This window comes from Sapajus apella, unplaced genomic scaffold (genome assembly GCF_009761245.1).
Source record: "Sapajus apella isolate SASKATOON/1434 unplaced genomic scaffold, GSC_monkey_1.0 scaffold50, whole genome shotgun sequence".
Classification (NCBI taxonomy): Eukaryota; Metazoa; Chordata; class Mammalia; order Primates; family Cebidae; genus Sapajus; species Sapajus apella.
The window spans coordinates 9,735,881-9,758,793 of record NW_022436990.1 but is presented as its reverse complement, the minus strand read 5'-3'; the positions used below and the strand labels follow the sequence as shown (position 1 = coordinate 9,758,793).

At 36.5% G+C, this 22,913-nt stretch overlaps 1 protein-coding gene across 4 annotated transcripts in view; it reads left to right on the top strand.

The window, feature by feature from the left end:
- The window catches only part of NPAS3 (neuronal PAS domain protein 3), an 848,226-nt gene that overhangs the window by 252,482 nt on the left and 572,831 nt on the right, over positions 1 to 22,913 (top strand). For 2 of the 4 annotated variants that reach the window (XM_032242688.1, XM_032242684.1), the window contains 2 exons: positions 8,474 to 8,718; positions 8,828 to 8,878. In XM_032242688.1, coding sequence (XP_032098579.1) covers positions 8,474 to 8,718; positions 8,828 to 8,878 — 296 coding nt within the window. The remainder of the gene's footprint in view (positions 1 to 8,473; positions 8,719 to 8,827; positions 8,879 to 22,913) is intronic. The other 2 variants (XM_032242687.1, XM_032242685.1) reach the window with 1 other exon arrangement.

Below are 22,913 nucleotides of genomic sequence, written 5' to 3'. Positions count from 1 at the left end.
ACACACACACACACACACACACACACACACACACACACACACACACACACAGAGAGAGAGAGAGAGAGAGAATTGTGGCTATTTACAAATCGCATTCAGTTACCTAATAAGTCTATACGTGCTTCTGAGTTTTCACATTTGCAGACTGCACTGCTGAGAAAGTAAGTGAAGTGTTCACCCATCTCTGGGTATGAACCGATTGATTTAATGTACAGGACAGATAAATATTAGAATAGTCCAAATTGTAAACCAGTGGAACAGAACCTTCAAATACAATATTTTATCCTTGTTCAGGGCATTCATTTCTCTCCAAGAATTCTTTTTAATGTATAAGACTTCAATTTATGTTTAAGAACTAGTAAACTATAGCAGTTTGACAGCCATTCACACTTAATTCTGTGCATTAAACCAACAGCATTCTTTTCCACAAACATCCATTGTTAGGACAATGCTCTCAGACAGAATTTATGAGAAATGGAATTATGTTACCAAGGAGATAGCATTTACTATAATGAAGAGTAGATCCTAGAAAATGGCCCCTTTTACAGCAGCTCAGAGCAGAGCCACAAAAGCAATTGATTGGTCTTGGCATTTAGTCTTATATCAGCTGTGTCATCCATAGCTTCAGGAGTGAGAACACTAATCTAAAGTGACATTTCTGTTCTGGCGGGCTTTTCTGCCCTGATGAAAGCAATTACTTCATTCCTAAATGATAATTTGCAGGAGTTTCAACCTCTTTAATTGATAATTTTTTTTTGTTCTGAGTTCAATTGTGAAGTGATTAGCTGATTTGGTAAATAGAAATTTAAGGTGTGAAATATACAAGTTGCTCCAAGGTAAAGTGCAATTTATTGGGTGGAAAGAAATTACTTGATAAAACTGCAGTTTTTCCCGTTATTATGGAACTGCCAGTTGTATAGCTTAAAGTTCTGGGGGAAAATGAGGAACAAAACACTTTGATTCATGAGGTTTTTGGCAGACACCAAAGCATACAATGAATAGTTTGGTCTTGCTGTGGTTCATTCAAGGGTTATTTGAATCAAGGTGAACATCAGTTGAAAAGGACTGTGCAAGCCTCTCAGCTTTCTTTATTACTATTCTAATGACTCATTCTGGAATTAAATCCTCTTATTTAAAGTGTTAAGAATGAAAATGCTCATTGGCTAAAACCAATTAATTTAATTATTAAGTTCAAACATACACAAGGCATTTTCTGAAGATGAGGGAAGGCATTCAGTTGAATGGCTTTAATTACTCTTTTGATCTATTTTACCACAAGTCAAATGGGTTAGGATTATCCCATCAGAATATGTCTTAGTTTAAAAATTGTAAGTATACATCTTGATTTTGATACTTTATCAAATGTTAGCAGTTGCAGATATTTTTGACATATTTTTAAGCAATCAATTTCATATTTTCTTACATGTGGAAAAATAATGGTCATTTCACATGTTAAATGAGAAAAATAAAGCAAGAATGAAGGTCAAACTGATTTAGCACATCAAACAGTCTTTGTCAGCCAAGCTTAATATATCCTGAGTTTGTGGAACAAATGAAATTTTGCTGCTATGTTACACTTTGCTTCCAAACAACCATTACAACTGGTTTTATATATTGTGTGAGCATCAGACCATCAAACAGTGCATCTTTACTGACGTGTTTCTGCAGTGATGATCTACAGCAGCAATCTGCCATTTATATAAGGGCAAAATGTGCATCTATATTTAGTTGTGAAATTGGCCTATTATACTCTTGATGTTTACAGAGGCTAACATAAATTAATGATGACAGCTATGAGCAGTGCATTAGTTAAGCAGCAGAGTTCTTACCTTGAACTTGAAGGTTCCAGTTTTAACTTCCAGCGTATACTATCCAGCTTTCTTTACACATTAAAGATTTCTGATATTATTGCTTTTTTGGGAGAGCATTAAAATACCTCAATTTGTGAGCTTTGTTGTGCATAATCCTACCAGATAATAATGTTTGTGCATTTCTCAATTACATTACAGTTACCTTATGAGAAAGCTGATATTTACAACCATGCCAAAAAAAAATACTCCTAGAAGAATTTTTTCCTTTTGAATTAGGTTGATTTGATTGACTTTGAGCTCTATGTAATGTCGATGTGGAGTGGGCTGTTTTACTAAAAGTAATGACGGAAGGGCAAGCGTTGCTTATAGAATCTTTACTGTACATTTTCCCTGGGAAAGCTCCTCATTCGGCTCATGTCAGGGCAAGTGTAGGTACTGGAGTAACTATAGATTTCACCGTTAACTATGACCAGAGATCTGACAAGTATGCAGGTGTTCAAAGGTTCATGAGTTAAAATGCTGAAGCCTTTGATGAATTTTTGATGGCTGCATTTTTAATACAGGTCGACCTTCTTCCTTTGAGGCTGCATGCCAGATTAATTGATAAATAGAAGTCTGTAGTCCTGGTTCTCCTAAGCAAAACAAGTAGGAAAAATCCATAAAAACCTGTCTGTCTGGCTCCTTAGAAGTACTTTAAAAAGGTAAAATTTAAAATGGTTTTGACCCTACTTCTCCTTTCACCTATAGGTAGATAATCAAAATCTGCCACGTTCTTTTATAAAGACTAGATATTATATTCTAAAGGTTTACGTGAAGGACTTAGGTGTTCAAACTACAGCTTGGAGAAAAATTTTTGCATATAACGTGGATCTGTCAATCAGGTCAATATCTGAATCTGTTTCATAACAATAAATAATTTAAAAATTGATTAAAATATGGTTAGGAAGAAGTGACTGAAGAAGAAGAGACATTTGGTTAAGTTGGCTTCTGTACTCTGTGGCTGTTTTTAATCCTTGTTATCCTCTGTGGATGCTCAGCTGTATTATTTCCATAATCATTATAACCATCTCTGTGAAGTGGGAAACCGAAGTAATCAATTTTTCAAAGCTAAATTTGATCAACCACAAAGGATAACTTACCTCTTTTAATTAAATAAGTCATCAAATCCAAAGCTATCTGTTTTTCCCACTGTGGACAAGTGGCCCAGTAAACAGTTGACCCCCTTATCCAGCTTCATGGTGGACTCACAAAGATTGCAAATCCGGGATCAGTTTCATAATATTGGCTTTGTGATGGTGGTGCCCCTTTTAAACTTTTTTGGGGGATATAGTTTGCTGGTTTCTAGCTTGAAAAGAATTTCATGATTTGGCCTTGCCCCCAAAATGGAGGTTGAGGAGGCAGCTGCTGTCCAGCTTTGCCACTTGTGGACTCTTTGTCCTGGGTGAGCTCTCCATGGTCCTGATCTGGGTCTTGGCCTGACTTCAGGAGAACTTTTAGGTTTGTGATCTTTTGAAAGATACTTCAAAAGATCATCTTGTCTAGGAGTACACATATACTCCTGATTAATAATAATCATTGCCATTTAGAAACCTTCCATAGGCATTTTCACAATCTTCTTGAGTCATCTGTTCTTGTAACAGCTGTTTAGATGTTCATTTTATAATATTAACAAAATTGCCTGTCCTGTAATTGGATGCCACCTTTTATCTGTTAGTATACTAAAAAAATGGCTCCTTATGACTCTGTAAAAAAATTTATGAACCTTTAAGCATCCACTAATTAAATATATTTTTTATTTGAACCACTTATTAATTACACTTATGATATACATGAATAGACCATAGGCAAAATGAAGACTACAATAAAAGGAAAAATGCGTTATGTCAGAACCAAGGAATAGGAACTGTACTGGTAAGAAGAGAGTGCAAATTATTAACGAACGTTGTGAACATTAGAAGGAAAGAACAATCAACGCAAAGCGAGCATAGGTTTTCACATCTTTAACATGTCTTACACAGCATTATTATGTGTCAGGCACCATTGTAAAGATCTTATAAAAAAGCAACTCATTTAACTTAATTCTAACAACAACCTGATAAAGTAGAGAATTATTTCATTTCACAGATGAGAAAAACTGAGGCAGTAGAAGTCATCTCAAATATAAATAGTAAGTAATAAAATAAGGATTTATACCCAGGCTGACTAGCTGCACAATCCATTCTCCTATAAGAGGAAATTACAGACATTAGGCTGGGTGTGGTGGCTCACGCCTTTAATCCTAGCACTTTGGGAGGCCAAGGTGGGCAGATCACTTGAGGTCAGGAGTTTGAGACTTGCCTGGCCAACATGAAAAATTAGCTGGGCATGGTGGTGCATGCCTGTAGCCCCAGTTACTCGTGAGGCTGAGGCAGGAGAATGGCTTGAACCTGGGAGGTGGAGATTGCAGTGAGCTGAGATTGTACCACTGCACTATAGCCTGGGTGACAGAGTGAGACTCCATCTAAAAAACCCAAAATGATAGGCATTCGATTATTAGCCTTTTGGTTGGTGTGATGGACTACATTTAAGAATCCTTAAATGTATATATATAATCCATATATATAAACACATACACACACAATACAGGTATTAATCAACTTACGACCTATGCAACTTACGACCATTAGACTTTACGACCACAATCACTAGCTACGACTGCTCCGCGTCTGGCAACGCAAATGTTGCCCAGCTGGGCGTACGACAGTGTGGACCAGCTTCCGGCAGCACTACCATCTCCGCGTGCATATAGCCTACTCAACTTACGACCAAATCATGTTACGACCGGTCTGTCGGAACCAATCATGGTTGTAAGTCGAGCACTAGCTGTAATGCATATAATGCACATAATATCTAGATACATACGTGTGTGTGTCTTTTGAAATTACTGACGTTGTTTTTGCTGATGGTAATAATGATTTGTGAGGATGATAATGCAGCCATCAAAAAGAGTTGAAATTTTCATTTGCTGAGGATTAATGAAGAATCTCTTTTCTGCTATTCATAATCTAAGTGCATGATCATTAGAGCAATGGGAAGTTTAGGCCCAGGGAGTAACTAATTGTGGCTCTGAAGTCTAATCATATTTGAGATGGCAGATTATATAAAATCATATAACATTTTACTCGTGTACAACTAATCTATTATCTCTTTGGTATTCTAGACATACCACCACAATACTTTTGTTTAGAACAAAATGTCCAAATACAAATTTTATTTGGGGTTTTAATATAGTCCTTAATTCAATTTGAGAACTGCTTATAACTAGGCCCTTCTTTACAAAAGCAGATGAAAGATTAATGCACAATCTAGACTGTCATTGTCTTAAGGTCTTTGGCTTCATCTGTTATACCAGCATCTCAACAACCTCTGTAATCCTTTGACTGTACTTTATTATTGCTGTTGCCCACAAAACCAATTACTACTTATTACAGACACAGTGATATCATTCTGAAAGTCTTCTAAACTATGGTCCCTGCGTAATGATGTGATGTGGGAGTCATGGAAATCCTTTATTATTAAGATTACTGCCAAGAAGATGACTCTAACAGGGGGACACACCGTGTGTGTTGGAGTTAAAAGAAAAAGACAAGGTGGAGAAGAGAAAACAAGGAGGTAGGATAGGAATATATAAAGTAAATTCTGATCAGTGCTGTTTTAGAAAAGTGGTAAAACTTCAGAAGACATGTTAGGCAAGATGTCCAAAGGCATTAGTGTTTGCTTACTCCCTTTCCGTGAATGGATAGAGAAAAGCCCTCTCCCTGATATCTATCCTTTATAACCTATTGAGTTGGGCTCTATGACGATCTTAGGCTTTGTCTCCATATGAAGATAAATTTTTTCTTAGAATATTGATAAGCCTATACATTAATATCAATTTCAGAATAATTGCTTAATCCTCTACTTTGCTTTAGTTGAATAAATTGCTGATGTGTATATTATGGTATATTAAGCAGGTAACAAATGAATACATTTGTGATCATTCTGAGTGACATGAATAAAGGAAAATTACATATAACATCACCTGAAACTACTTTTGTAATTGCCTTTCCAAACTATTACTAAATTGTAAAATGAGTCCCTGATCCATGTTTGACCATGACATGTTTTATTTGGCTTGCATGATTTTTTAAAGCTTTAATGCATTAAAATACCAACGTTCGGAAATGTCATATAAAAGTTCAGAAGTTGGCCTCTAGAAGTGGTGGCACCAGGCATGCCTTTCCCTAAAGTGACATCAGCTCAAACTATGCTGCCACTTGGCCAGAGTTGTCCTTCAGTTCTTTCCAGTCCCCATCAGGCCTCTTCACTCACTGACATTCCCTGCCTGAACCCTGAAGGCCCTTGGGTTCATAACCCCTGCTCTGGAGCTCCATCATAGTCACTTACTGAGCCAAAAAAGATTTGTAAGCTTAGGCCACCTTTTGAAGTAGTGTTTGATTGCAAGAACACACAAAAAATAAAGCACTGAACTTGAACTGCTCCTCCTTCCCCTGTGTACAAGTGGCAGGGAAAACATGTCGAGAGACATAGTTTCTTTTGGTGCAGATAACTTAAATGTTGTTAGATAAATTGCATTTATTCTGTAAAGGTAGAAATGTGAATCATTCTTGCATCCTAAGGTGTTAACGTGGTTCCCACTTATACTTACACATTGTCAGATTCTAAGACATCTCTCATTTACACAGCTTTCAACCAGCTAAAATTGAGCACTTGTAGAATTCAATGGAGGCTGGCCCAGATATTGGGAAATAAGTCATATAACATGTCTTTTCCTTGTAAATTAGTGATGTTTCTGCCTGACTTTATGTATTAAGGGACAAAGGTTTTGTCACCTGAGACCACTGTTACTCTGAAAATGATAGCATTAACTTGTCTAATTCTGAGAAGGACATGTGTTAGCTAATATAGACTATTTTATTAATAGAGCAAACATAAAACTTGTTGGGGTATTAGCCTAGCAAGTATCTGACCATAGCATCATGGCATTACTTAAATTACATAGATACTCAGTCAGATATTTCAGGTGTGATTTCTTTTTTTTTTTTTTGAGATGGAGTTTCCTTCTGTTACCCAGGCTGGAGTGCAATGGTGCGATCTCGGCTCACCGCCACCTCCGCCTCCTGGGTTCAGGCAATTCTCCTGCCTCAGCCTCCCGAGTAGCTGGGATTACAGGCACGCGCCACCATGCCCAGCTGATTTTTTGTATTTTTAGTAGAGATGGGTTTCACCATGTTGACCGGGATGGTCTCGATCTCTTGACCTCGTGATCCACCCGCTTCGGCCTCCCAAAGTGCTGGGATTACAGGCGTGAGCCACCGCGCCCGGCCCTCAGGTGTGATTTCTGCAGTGAATACAGTGTTTCCATCAGGAAACAATGTCAGGAATCCTATAATAGGAATACTATTCCCCCTAGTATATTAAAAGTGAATGGAGCCTCACTGCTGAGCGCATTTTGATTTCTTCCTATGGTCTTCCTTCCTCATTTCTCTCTTATTATTTCATAATGAAAAAAAGAATGCTAGACTCAAATATTTACAGTGCTTTCAGAAGTCAATAAAATACATACATAAAAATGATTATAATGGTACCTTCATACTGAAATATGATCTAGCTAATTATCACGGAGGTCTGATTTTTGAATTTATTTCTCATCAGGCACAAAGCAGAGCAGTTCAGAGTAGGTGAAATACTCCTGTCAGATGCTCACACACAACTTCAGTTGTGCCAGATTCTGCCCTCAGCAATGTAAGCAAGCTTCAAACAGAAACGCACATGAATAGTTAAAGGAAAATGCTGGATCCACCTGTTGCCTCTTCTGGGAAGTAATATGTCTATAATGTTTATAAATTTTAATAACCCATACAGAGCTTTATCTTTCAACATTAAATTTATATTGTCCTAAAGTTTGACTTCTTTGGGCAATATATTTTATTCTCTAGTATCTTAGAAAATGTATACTAATGTATGATCATTAATAAAGAAATATTCTCTTAACCAGTTATCAGCACATTTATAAAATTACATTGAAATCTTCTTTTTAAATATGATGTTTTCTTCATCTAATGGAGCGTGCTCACACACAACTGTTTATTGAGCGCCGAAATCATATTTGTTGATTCTGTCAGAGTGAATTGTATTTGTGTTTACTTTCTGCTCCCCAAGATTATAATTCAAATCAATGTTTCAAAATAGTTCATTTTGATTAAGATCCCATACAGCTGAAAGTTAAATCAACAAAATTAATAGTTTGAAATAGATACATGTATGTAAGCCCAACTTATAAATCGCTTATAGTTGGTAACATCAAACCACACCTGCAAACCTTCTGTTAGGTCTTAGAAACAATAAATACACCTCAATGCATGGACAATTGAAGGGAAAGAACCTTAACAAGTAAAACACAATTTTTACTCATTGGACTTGAGTTTGTGAAATGTAAGGCCAGAGTTAGAGTTTATGGATTTAGTGGACATTTTCTGGAACTCATTTTACTGTCACTCTCTAATTTTAAAATAGTTTTGGTAGAATTTTGCTGGGAAAAAAGGAAATACAAAGAAAGCAGTATTTGAATGATGACAGAGTCACATATTCTAAACCACACTTTCTCACTCCTTTGATTTCAGTTTACAAGCATTGAGAAAGGAGAAATCCCGAGATGCTGCTCGCTCCCGCAGGGGAAAAGAAAACTTTGAGTTCTATGAATTGGCCAAGTTGTTGCCTCTTCCTGCAGCCATCACCAGCCAGCTTGACAAGGCATCCATCATTCGACTTACAATTAGCTATCTGAAAATGAGAGACTTTGCTAACCAGGGGGACCCTCCGTGGAACTTGCGAATGGAAGGCCCTCCACCGAACACATCAGTAAAAGGTAAGTTTAGGCCACTGTTCAGTCTGAATATGATGGTCTGTAGGGGCCTGTAAGACGAAATGTTTACCATCATCCTTTCTTCTTTTCCTGCATATCAAATCCTTTAAAGGGATACAAATGTGGAAATCTGAACTCTGCATGAGAAAGACACCATGTGAAGGTGAAATAAACCTCTTATTTTTCTATTTTATTTTCAAAAAGTCTATCAGCCTAAAATTATATCTTTATATAAGATTCAGAGAAATGAAAATGAAATGACACATTAAAATGCTTCTTGGGTTTAATTTATGTTTTACAATTACATACAAATTCTTCTTGATGAGTGGACTACAGACATATTTGTTAAAGCATAGAGCTGGGATTTTCTGCTTTAAGTAACCAAAGGAAGGCAGGGAACAGAGCTCTTCCAACTTTAGCAGGCATTTTGAGTTAATCGTTTTCTTGATCAACAAAAATTGATCTATGTATTACTGTTTTAAGGTTCTCTACATAATATTACCTAAAAGTTATAAACATATAACTTTTTTTCTTTAAATCTTTGATGCAGTTAATCCTACAACTTAGTAATTTTAAATGTTAGGTCTTTTTCACTCTGATGCCTAAGAGAGGTGTTTTCTTGTGTGTTCCTGAAATTCCTAATAATTTATGGCATTTTTGCGTTTAAATATGCATGCATATATTTATTGATGTATATGTGGTGTTGGCCATTGGGTTTCTATCTTTAAGGGTGTTCTGTTCAAGATGTATGGCCTAAACAATCTGCTAGATTCTTATGTTCGAATTCTGTATCTAGACACTGATAGCATGAAATAAAACTGGGTATTTGGAGCAGTTGCAGACAGCCACCTCTGGGGAAGATTTAGGTTCTTTTATTATGTGATTACATATTGCCAGCTACCTTTGGAAAAGTCCCTGTACTCTTGGCTATGATATGAAAGGGTACTAGTGGGGAGCTGTAATCTTTTGTAGGATTCAGATTGAAATGAAGAGTCGAAAGCAGTTATTATTTACAATTTTGTGCTAAGAGCTGTGATCATGTATGTGAGAGTGTGAATTTGTTACTTGGGGATTGTGTTATGCATATTAGTGTGGAAAATGAGAATTTAAATTGTAACAGGTTATTTTCTTCTAGAGCAACCGTTGGCAAACATTTTCTGTAAAGGGCCACATAGTAAATATTTTAGGTGTAATGGGCGACTCAACTCTGCTATTGTAGCACAAAATTAGCCATAGACAACATGTAAACAAAACAGCATGGCTGGGTTCCAATAAAACTATATTTACAAAATAGGCAGCAGCCACCAAATTTGTCCCACAAGCCATAGTTTGCAGTCCACTGCTCTAGAGTGTAAGAATGATACCTAAAAGATTGAGGATAACACACAACAGAGGTACCTTTCAAAGACAGAATGTCAGTCAAAGGCAGCCCAGGAAAAATAAAGCAAGGCACATTCAAGCTGTCCTTTTATATCCCTTCTGCCCTTGAGCATGTAGATATCAATTTAGCAACACACTAATTCATGTGCTAGGTTGGATTAGTCTGTTTTCACACTGCTATTTAAAAAAAACTACCTGAAACTGGATAATATATAAAGAAACAAGATTTAATTGACTCACAGTTCCACATGGTTGGGGAGGCCTCAGGAAACTTACAATCATGGTGGAAGGCCAAGGGGAAGCAAAGCACATCTTACATAGCAGCAGGAGAGAGAGAGAGACAGCAAAGGGGGAGGTGCCACTTTTAAACCATCAGATCTCGTGAGAACTCACTATCACGAAACAGCATGGGGGAAACCACCCCCATGATCCAATCACCTCCCAGAAGGTCCCTCTCTGGATACATGGGGATTATTTATACAATTAGAAACAAGATTTGGGTGGAGACTCAGAGCCAAACCATATTATAGATATTAGTATTGAATTTTCCCAAGCTAAAGATAATGAGTATAATTCTAGTAAATATACATTAGATAAGTTTTTTCACTCTAATTTGAGGCGTAGGCTCTCCAAATCATACAAGATAAAAGGAGGAAGGTAACAGATTAGGAACCATACCATGTGAAAAATATGTAATAATTATTCAGATATAGAAGTTCGAAAAACACACATTCAAATGAAATGATGGACTGGACTTGTATTTATTTAACTTAACAAGTTTTTATTTGTTTATTTTCATTGTTAAAGGAGTTTGTAGTGGATAGGCCTTCTTGGCAGTAATGGCTACCAAAGTGGAAAAATGTGATGGTTCTGTTGTTTGTCCATTTAGTCCAGTTTACTTCTAGAATCATGGCGTTTGAGGCATGCAAATGTATAGATTATGTGTAACCATTCCCTCATTTTATCAGAGATAATTAGATGAGGCAAATGTAAAGTGGAAATGACTTTACAGTTCAGTGTTAGCATATAAGGCAAGAATCCACTTTTTTTTGCCTTTCTGTCTAGTGTTCCATCACTTCTTATCATTACTTTGGGTAATATTCGTTCTATATCACCATCATCAAATGTTTCAGGTGAGAATTTTTTCAGCTTTAGACTGTGACTAATACATTTTTATTTCGTGGCCTTCAATCAGTTCAGCTCTGTAACTTCTTCTTATGATTAAGATGTATAAAAAGAAGATAAAATGTGGTTGCTGCCCCACATTGTTGCAGTTTCTGGAATGGTATGGTAGTGTCACTGAGAAAAACAGGGTCGTGGGGATGCGTGTTTAGAAACCTGGAAGGAGATAACAAATTTTTTAATATTTAAAATTCCATGCAGATGATGGCAGAGCATCTGAATTGGTACACGTACTCTTTCATTATTAGTAAACTGGCGATAGGGTCGAAATGAAGATGTAAATATAATAACTCTCTACCGTTGACCCTGGCTCTCAAAAGCAGCTAGAAATATAAGGAGCACTTTCTATAAACTGTTTCTCCTGTCAAATATATGTTCATTGTATTGCTTTACTCTAGTTCTTTAATGCAAAACTGCTCTTCATTCTGATCAAACATTCATGAAACAATAACATCAAAAGAAATTCATTTTAATTTATTAAGGTCTTCTATGTTGTGCCCTTGAAGAAGTTCATATGGATAAACAAGCTTATATAAATAGCCTGCAGCATCATGTGAAGTGCAATTCATAATCCAACAATAAAACAATAGACATTATACTTTGTGCTTCTCCAAGCAATCTATGAATAAACCTAAAGGCATTTGGAAATTTGTATGAAAAGTACTTACATTGTGGTGGCAACATTTTTTAATGTGATGAGTTGATCATGTTAATAATTAAATTTCAAAGCTTTAAATTTGTCCCACACAACTATATAGAATTTAATCATTTTAATTTACAGCTTCAGAAAGATCCTTTACTGTGCCCTGTGCAGTACTCATCACATCTTTTCTTAACAGTCTATAAAGGTTGATGAGTTTGTTTTGTGGTACCCATTGTATACAGATTATTACAAGTTATGCTTGCAGAAAGAACACTCAGGTGACAGTATGTAATATGTCCCAAGTCAATTACTCCATGGAAATGATATGTTAAGCAATTGGAAGGTAACAGATAGTTTTTTCCATTATTTTAGAAATATCTGTATTGTTATAATACAGATCAAATCTACAGTGAACATTATGCATTATTCAAGAAATGACCAGGCATTCTCAGCAGTGTTTCAGCTAAATAACTGATGATTGTAACCTTTAAAGAAATCTCATTGTGGTGACTGTTGGTAAATCACTTCTCCATTCATAGTAATCTCTATTTAGAGGCTATCTAGAAACCATTATATCTTTTATTAATCTTTAAAGCAATAGCCACTGATTTGACATTTGCTAAAACTAGATAAATTTTCTGTCTTTCTAATATCACAGACTTCAGTCAATTTTAAGAGTCTGTCATCTGCTGCAACTCTATTCATCTAGGAATATTTACCACTGCAAGCATAAATTTTATTTCTGTTTAAACATTGCAGCTTTTAAACAACAATTTACCTATGTGTGATAGGCAACAATGCTAAAATATATAAAGTATAAGAAATTCTTAGTCTTTGGAAGGGAACAGTTGAAAAATGTGCAAGATAACTGGTGCTTAAAATTGACTGAACACATTAGGGAAGAACTTTACTATTTTCATAGAATTACCCTTCACTATTTCAGGCATCTATTGTGAATTAAGTAGGAGATGATTTTGAGAGCAGAGACTTGCAGGCCTGTATTGAAGCAACATATTAGCTAGCCAAAGACTAGACTCTTGCTATAGCAATGTTGTTTAATGGGTTTATTTGAAATCATCATGTAGTGTAACTGAGTATAGGTGATACTCAGAGTGACACTGAACTACTGCTATAATGGTTGTCCCCCTAAATTAGATAGCATTTTATAAAGTGGATTCTGTTTCAATCGAAAGGTAGAGACTCCAAGACTGAGTGATACATCATCTTGGTCTAAGAAGTTCAGGAGTTTTCCTATTCCTCTTCTGGCATTTTCCTGTGGGCTGACATACATTTCCTTCTACCAACTGACATTCATGCTTTTGGGCAAGGGTCATATTCCTCATTAATAAAAAACCACATGAGATGAAAGTTCTTAGAATCAGTACATGGCCATGTACACCCAGCCTATGATATTCTTTGGTCTTTTTATACAGGTAAAGGATAGAACCCAGACTGTATGTCTTAGCTTCTGAGCAGGAGCCTCCTGCAGGGCTAGAAGAGTAGGGCAAAGATGGAAACTCAGTCCTTGCTTGATTCCTCCTCCTACCTCAATCATCCTCAGCATGCTGAGGAGCAGACTCCCTGTTCTGATCCCTACTTCCATTTGCTCCAGTCCATAGTAGGTGGTGGGACCCAATGGAAACAGAGTCATCCAGAAGCCGAGCTGCCAGTGTTCATTGTTGTTTATTTTGGGAGTGAGTGCCAGGTTTTACTAGGACATGGATAAGTGATGTAGTTGCCGTTACTTAGGTATGCTTCTAGGGAGGCTTTTTAATTACATACTGTTATACTTTTGTATATTTCTAATGAAGTTATGACTTCTGAAAGGAGTGTATTTAAGAACTAACCTTTTATCTTCTTTCATTTTACATCATGATAGGACAAGCAATGTTTATATCACCACGTTTCCCCAGGACTATCATCTTTGACACTGGGCAGGGAGGGCTTTCTGACAATTGCGGGCTAATTGATGGCAGGGTATGACTCTGAGACTCTAATTCTTTAGAGTTTTACACTTTATCATGAAAATCTTTGATGACTGCAAAGGTGAACTCTTGATCATTTAATTATTATGTAACTCAGCATGAAAAATACCACATATAGCATTGCTGGTTTCTTGCTCCATGCCACTGTAAGTTTGCCTTATCGCCATTGTTTTCAGTGCACCTGGCACAACTGAGCTTTCAGGGTTACCTCAGCTCCAGACAGTGACTCAAAGAAAGTATATTTTTGAGAGTGATGACTGAGAATATGTGAATATTCAAGTGTCCTAGTCAGCTATTGCCAGAGAACAAGCAATCACAACATCTATGTGGCACACAACAACAGGCTTTTACTCATGGAGCTGTGGTTAGGTGGCAGTTGGTGAGTCCAGACTGGGCTCAGCTGGGTGCCTCTGATTTTGCCGAAGCTGTGGCTGGGCTTGGCTCCTTGCTAAGGGTTCAGCCTAGGTTTTCCCATGTTAGGAGCCAGCAGCTATTTGGAAGTAGCTCTTTCATGGTGATGGAGACACAGGTTTAAAAAGCATGAACAAAAATATGCCAAGTCTCTTAATGCTGTGGCTCAGAAGTGTGCTGGTGTCATTTCTGTTCACATTCGTTGGGTCAGAGCGGATTGTATGGCACAGACCAAAGTCAGGGAAGCATGTTGCAGCTCTATTGGGAGATACTGCAAAGAAACAGGGCCAATTTTTCAGATCTGAGATGACGAACATGTATCTGTAATTTGACTAACCTTATCAAGAGTAGTACTTGTGTATTGTTTTTATCTGTAGTTTTTGTTTGCCCAAAAGGAGAGGTGGGCCAGACACAGTGGCTCATGCCTATAATCCCAGCACTGTGGGAAGCTGAGGAGAGAGGACTGCTCGAGAGGAGTTTGACTTGAGGTTGCTATGAGCTATGATTGCACCACTGCACCACTGCCCAGAGGGAGAGCTTGTCTCTAAAAAAGTTTTTTAAAAATACTTTTACAAAGGAGAAGTAGAAGTGATAAATTTTTTGTGGAGACTTTAAAAACGTGGGCAAAAGAGTGCAGATGTGCTCTTCTGCCTTCTATATCAAGATTAATCAATCTCTTCCTATCACCACTATTAGCATCTCATTTTTCTCTAGCAACACTGAGTGGTAAAACCCACACATTTATGCCTTTGAACATGTCATCATCTGACTGGACTGCACTTTTCCTTTGTAGGGGCAAAAATTGAATGACTTTTTCTCACCCATCACAAGGGTCATGGCTGACACGTCCATAACAAAAGACAGGTTAGCAAGAAAAAATTTATTTAATCCCATTTTACTTAACATGGGAGCTCTCAAAAATGAAGACCCAGAGACCCAGGGAGAAGCGTACATAATTATGCTTGGGTTCAATGGACAGCTGTGTAGAAATGTGACTGGACAAAAAAGGCATGACCTAATGATAATAACTTGAGGGGAATTCCAGCAAGCCCTGTTTGTTCAGAGTTTTCTTGGCCTCTGTGTGGCATTCCTTCCTCAGGGTATAGTGCCTGACACTTGCCATGTAACACTCCAGGGGATAGGGGAGAGGGTCAGATAGTCTTCCTAGATTTTATGGCTTACTTTGTGGGAGAACAGTTCTATTCTCCATGGTGTACCTTGGGGAAGAAATAAGGGAAGGAGAAAGGAGGGAAAAGGTCAGAGAGAATATCTTTTTAGGCCCTTTCAATCTCCTTCAGTTCAAAGTATTCAACATATCAAAGTGCCATACTTTGCAGTATCGTGTTCTGAGATCCAACACCTTCTATTGGGTTTGCTTGAACTCCTATTCAGTTTTCGCATCCCAGCTCAGATATTACTCTCTTGTGCAAATCTTCTCTGCTTCTCCAGAACATTAGTAATTTCTTTCTTTAGGTTATTGTTACATTATTCTGTTGGATATCAACTTAAATTGTAATTTGTTTCTTTACATGCCTGTCTCTATATTGAGACTATGAGCTTATTGAGGGAATAGTCTGGGTCATTTTATTTTTATATCTCCAGAACGTTGTACAATATCTGTGAAATGAAGTACTTAACCATGTTTTTAAGTTGGGTTGTGTAGAATTGAATTATGTTTTGGGAACACTATTAGCAGAGTTATATAGTACTGTAAGAACTATGGGTGAGTTTAAATCATAAACTAGGAAGATGCAAAAGAAGAGTAAAAATAAAAGGAAGAACATAAGAAAATGGAGGAAGAATGATGGGAATCATGTGAAAACAAAGGAAAATTATGCAGGAAATGGAGTAGACACTAGAAGGAAGTGTGGCCCCCTGGGATGAGCTGCCAGTCCCTGCCCTGTGGTGGGCTTCCCCCACCAACCTGGTTTGCCACGTGGATGTACAAACAGAGGAGGTACAGGTTCAAACTTGTAGTCTCAATCTCAGCACTTTGGGAGGCCAAGGCGAGTTGATCACCTGAGATCAGGAGTTTGAGACCAGTCTGGCAACATGGTGAAACCCCGTCTCTACTAAAAAATACAAAAATTAGCCAGGCCTGGTGGCAGGCGCCTGTAATCCCAGCTACTCGGAAGGCTGAGGCAGGAGAATCACTTGAACGTGGGAGGTCAAGGTTGCCATGATCCAAATTGCACCACTGCACTCCAGCCTAGGTGACAAGAGCAAGACCCTATCTCAAAAATAAAACAAAAGAAAATTGTAGTCTCAAGAACACCATGAGTATTTTGGGTGTGTGAACTCGAGTCCATTCAATAAATATCTGAGTATCTTCTCTTAGTCACTTCTCTAAGTCCTTTTCCTTGGAGATACTTACAATTCATAGAGAAATGAATGTGAAATAAATAATGGCATGACAGCTTTCCATAAAATTAGACTTACCATGTGACCCGTGTCATAAAACCCGCTCTAGACCCCAGTTTTCTTTTTATCGGTGATTCTGGTCTGGATGATTACTTACTCTCCAATCCAAGTCCCAATTCCTCAGAAAGGATTTAGTGATTGTCTTAGACTGTTTGAGACTAATAGTCTTCCTTGGACTATCAGGTTTCTTGAAGCTGTTTATTAATTTCAAAAGCTACATACCCTAACTCTTCATATTTTGCTAATATTTCTGTTTTCCTATTCTTTTACTTAATTCCCCTATACATCAAGATTCTATGTCTCCCTTCTTTGCATTAAAAAATATATGACATTGTTCCTTATCTTAAAATTTTTTTGTTGTGATTATCAGTATTTGAGCATGTGTAATCATTATAAATAAAAGACAGGCAAATAAGACAGCATGTAATGAAGTTTTAAATAAATCAAGTGCCAAATAGATGAATCAGATAAAATATGAACCTAGAGCTTCATATATTTTTCTTTGCATTTACTCTCATGAGAAAACTTTAGGGAACACACTTATTTTCTATATCACATTCAACTTATTTTTAAAACAGATCTGCCAGTTCTTGATAATGTAATATTTTAGTCATGACATCTTGTGGTTTTGCATTATACAGCAATGTACTCACTTATTTAGGACTTTCAAGTTTATGTGCTCTGTTCTTTAGGTCTGGGATTCTTTAACGTGTTTTTGTTAGCCCTATCATCTCTTGCAAAGCACAATATATAGTTTCAGTGCTCTGCAGATGATAATATTTCATAAGCATAGTGAAGAAGGAGTCACCTCTGACTGCTTTATATGATTGAAATTGTACTGTGGCTTTAATTTTCTGAAACGGCTTTCTAGATACTGTGCATAAGTCTTAGCTCTGCCTTAATAAACATGTGGTGACCTCCACCTGTGAAAACTAATGTGTCTTTGAATACTGATTGACTGCAGTTTTTCACATCCTTTCTGGATCCATAGTATGTTAGTAAATGTCAGATCCTCAGCAGGAAAGGAAGACCAATAGAATTTTTGGTTTAAAGACCAGATCACCTGTTTTGTGGAGAAAACTAATCTAGAGAAAAGTTTTTGGCAAAAACAAAGTCAGTTACAGAGTTGGAACTAGAATTTGGGCCCCTGTATTCCCAGTTTAGAACATTTTCTTCCACAATAAGGAGACTTTTCTTTCTTTGTTCAGCTACTTATTATTGGAATCCCTTTTCCCCAGTTACATTATATGTGAACATTTATGCACAAATCTGGCTCATGTGTAGACATTGGTTTATTTTAAAGCAAATGATAACATTTCCTCTAATACACAACTTTAGAAAACATAGGCCATTCAAAAGCATGGGAGTTACGATTCCATGAAAAGAATAATTTTAAGAAAGCATTAGGAAACTGGCTGAAAGGTAGATGGGACCTTTCTGCAGTGTCTTCGGATCAGTACAGAAAATTCTCTATAAATCCAAAAGTGTTCTGAAATGAAAGTTTTATTTTTAAAAAAATTACTAGAATTCACTCTGATGATGGAAGCATTAGAAAAGCAAGCCTCTGTCCTAATGGAAACTTGTTCTTTGCCACTTTCCTACCTTTCTAACTGGTCAATACTGAGTCTCCGAATGCTCAACATTCTAAAGTGCTTCATGGCTGATGGTTTTAAGAAATGTGATTAACTGACAGTTAAAATATCAGTCAAAGGAAATGGAAGGGAGGAAGTTCGTTAGTTTGTTTACATAGTGTGCTTAAAACTTTATAATTGAACTATTGCCATAGAGTCATAAATAAGTTTTCTTTAAAATTTTTAAATTATTTCCATTTAAGAGTCATACATGAGCACAGGTGCCTGCTCTGGTTAATTTCCTTCCTTCTCTTGCCAAGGTTATACCTAGTATTACATTTTCTATTATTCCAGTCTTGGTCAAAGAGTGCCTAAAGGGGAATGTTAGAAAACCAAGACAAAAAAACTAGTTATAGAGTTCTATAACAGGAGTCAGCCAATGTTTTCTGTAAAGGATCAGGTAGTAAGTAATTTAGCCTTTGTAGGCCATAAGGTCTCTGTTGCAACTGCTCAGCCCTACTTTTGTTGTGCAAAAGTGGCCATATAGAAAAGTTGTAACTGAATGCATTTGGCTGTTTTAATAAAACTTTATTTGTGGACATTGAAATCAAATTATGCCATGTCATGAAATATTCTTATGAGTTTTTTCAACTATTTAAAAAATTAAAACAACAAGGAAAATACATTCTTAGCTTGTGGCTGTACAGGTGGCAGGCTGGATGAGACCTGCATGCGTGCCATAGATGGCCAGTTCCTGTTGAGACCATTAGAACTGGAGGTGACTTAGGTACCTATTTTAGAACCCATTGTAGTAGTAAGCATACTTCAAGTTGTAAAAGGTTGATTCTTGTATTTGTTTAAAACATATTGCAATAACAATGAATGGCTGGTAATATGTTTATTTAAAAAAATCATCTTCATAGGTAATGTATGTACATAAGTCTATTTGTTACGATGGCTGTCATGAATAATTACACACCAGCCAGGGGTATGGTGTTGGGATGTTTTAATAGGTATCCATAGATGTATATGCATTGTGTATATCACCGAAAAAATTAAGTGAAACTTCATATTAAATCAGTGGTATGGTTTGGCTTATTATTTTTGGCAGCTTTCTTACTTTAATATAGCAAATGATCCAAGCTAAGGCTATTCACGTAGTCTTTTTAGATGCACGATCTTAATGAAGAGAAACATGATGAAAACATTGTCTACGCAGGACTATTGTTTGGCCATTTTAACCTAGCTAATCAAACAACTGGTCAGTTGGGTTAATTAATAGTTTTGACTTATTTTTCCACATAATTTATTAGTTGTCTTCTTGATTCAGTTTATTGTTTAAAGTATGTTGTGACTCTAACCATAATTAAAAACCATCAGAAATAAGGTATTTGAGATTTGTATATCTATTGGTATTATTATCAGCAATACAATGAATAAAAATGGTAAAACTGACCTAATCTTTTGCGGGTAAAATTTAACATATCTACAAAACCAATGTCTGTATAAAGTGAACAAATATGGCTACATTTTATAGCATAATATAATTTTTCACAACTTATTATACTCAAAAAACAACATACAGTCACTAGGAAATAGTTACTGTGGTCTTCTGCTATTGTCCGTTGGGAGCAGTCAGTCACCAGGTATTGGCTGAGTGCTCTAAGGGTGAATGCTAGCATACTAGGTCCTTGGAAGAGAATAAAACTCAGTGAGTTCATAGTAATAACTTCCAAAGCACTACAGAGACTTAAATTTCAGTAATGTTTTGTAATTAAAACATTTTACTTATATATAATTTTACAGTTTGGGAAGTAAGGCTGTGTTGACTATCAGTGCTGATGATGAAAACAGACTGTGTACACAGTTTGGGTTTTATATAAATACTTTAAAATATTGGCTTTCTTCTACAAAAATAAATGAATAGTATCCAGGTTTTTCCAAGAATTTTAGCACAAAAGCAAAATTGCCGTCATTTTCCTTTTTGAAAAGAGGCATGAAGGTAGCATAAAAAATGTATAAAATGCAATATGTCCTAGAGACATATGAAAGGAAACAGGGATGTTGATGCAGGTAAGCCTCATTTTGGATGTTCTCAGGGATGTTTGTAAAGTGGTGCAGTGATATTTGCTTAGCTGACACCTGACCTAAAGCGTTTTCATTATATCTTCTATGGATGCTGAGCTCCTGAAGTTGCAGAAAAATCCGAAACAAGTTGTTCAGCCTCTGCTATGTTGTGATTCACATCTGGTAGGCAATCAGACTCAACCCCTTGTTGTGAGTCAGTCACTGAATTTGTTGCTGTATGAACAATTTCAATTGGAAAACTAAAATAATATTTTTACTGAGATTAGAAAAGAGGACTCTTGCAGAGTGTCTTCATTTCGACTACTGTAACAGAATATGATAGATGGGTTGTCTTAAACAACATTTGAAAAATATTTCTCACAGTCTGGAGGTTGGAAATCCAAGATCAAGATACCAGCATGGTGAGGTTCTTTGTGAAGGCTGTCCTCCTGTTTCACATACAGCCGTTTTCCTATCATATCCATACAAGATGGAAGGAGAGAGAAAGATTATATCTCCTGTGTCTCTAATTTCATTCTGCCTTCTATGACAATTACTTCCCAGTGGTTCTACCTCCAAATACCATCACAATGAGGATTTCAGCTTTCAATATATGGATTTTAGGAGAGACACAAACATTCAATTCATAACACAAGGAGTTCTAACAACCTGTAATAAATGTACCATTCATGTGTCCCAGGCTGGAGAATCCAGCAAAATATAGGAATGTAGTGAAAATTAATCATCCCAGTCATTTTAATGTATCTTCAGAATGGCTTATTGGTTGCAAGGTTTCTGGTCAGCGGAGTTGAACAGTCCTGAGTTCAAATCTTTGTGACTGTGATCACATTTTGGCTTCAGTTTTTTTCACTAAAAAAATGGCATGGTTGAACCTGTCTATGCCTTCTATGCTTGTCTATGCCTTCTACCTCAGTGAGCCTAGATTCTATTGGGAGGCTTATATTCACATAGGAGCTTTTAAAGACATGTTAGGATTCCCATTTATGATTTTTAGTACACATTCTAATTAGGTTTGTTGTTTTTGTTTAAGATTATGTTTTTAAAGTAATGTTGATTAAAAGGAAGAGGTGGCTCAACATGCACAGTTTTTTGGGGGAATTATAGTATGTAAAAGTCTTAACTTGTATCATTTGATAGAGTGGAAGATATTTGAAGCATTTGTTAGATGACAGGTGATCGGGGGTGTAATTGCAGCTTAATGTTTCTTTAATGCTTAAAATAATGAGACATATAGAAGTTGATTTTATAAATTGTTAATGTGGATATTTCATTGAGTTGATAGGAAAACAACAGAATTCTTAAAATATAACTGCATATGAGATGAAAGGCCAATTTGTTGAAAACAGTGAATTGAGCTGACATTTCCTTTCTTAGAATTTTGGCTTAATAGAAGTAATCTTATAACATAGATTTTTGAGATGGAGTCTGACTCTGTCATCAGGCTGCAGTGCAGTGGTGCAGTCTTGGCTCACTGCAACCTCCGCCTCCTGGGTTCAAGCAATTCTCCTGCCTCAGCCTCCTGAGTAGCTGGGACTACAGGTGCATGCCACCACGCCTGGCTGATTTTTTTGTATTTTTAGTAGACACGAAGTTTCACGGTGTTAGCCATCTGTCTTGATCTCCTGACCTTGTGATCTTCCGGCCTCAGCCTCCCAAAGTGCTGGGAGATGTGAGCCATTGCACCTGGCCTTGTAGTAGGTTTTAAGACATCAACTTTTTGTTGTCATCAGGGATCAGGAATGAGTTATTTTCTCCTTTAATTTTACTCTTCTATTCATCCTCTAAATATTTGAATAATTATTATATTGCCAGACTCTGTACTAGGCTCTCTAGGGGATGCAGAGGGGAAAAATTAGTGAAGCATCTCCTCTAGGAGTTTATAAATCTATTGAGAGGGAGTGACACAATTCTCAAAAAATAATAAAGTGGGATATTATTCATGTTGAAAGAGGCCTAAGCAAAGTACTGTGGAATCACAGAATGATTAATGCAAAATGAGAACAAGATGGTAGTCTTGTTACAGCTTTAAATAGGTGATCATAATGAATATATATAAGATACTTCCAAAATAAAATACTGTATTATTTTCCAAGAAAATTATTTTTTGAACTTCTACTTTAATGTATTTTCCAAGTCTATATTTTAGATAGCCATTGGTGTTGGGGAATTTATTATGCATAAATATAGTTAAAGATATAAATTTGATGACATTTAATGAGAATTGTGGCCCTCTAGATGTTGCATAAACTTAAGAAGGTTTTTCCTCTCAGAAAAATATTTTTAAAAGGATACCTAATACCATGTTGAACACAGAATACTCATGTGTATTTCTATTACCTGAATATAATTGCCAAACAACTAAAGGCGTGAATCACATACTATACTTATAAACAAGCACTTAGACATAATCTTTTAGTATCTTCTGATAGCTTTGTTTTTTACAGAGATAGAAAGAAGTTTAAATGAAGTGTACTTTTAAATTGTGAAATATTAATGTATGTAGTTTGTGGAAAACCC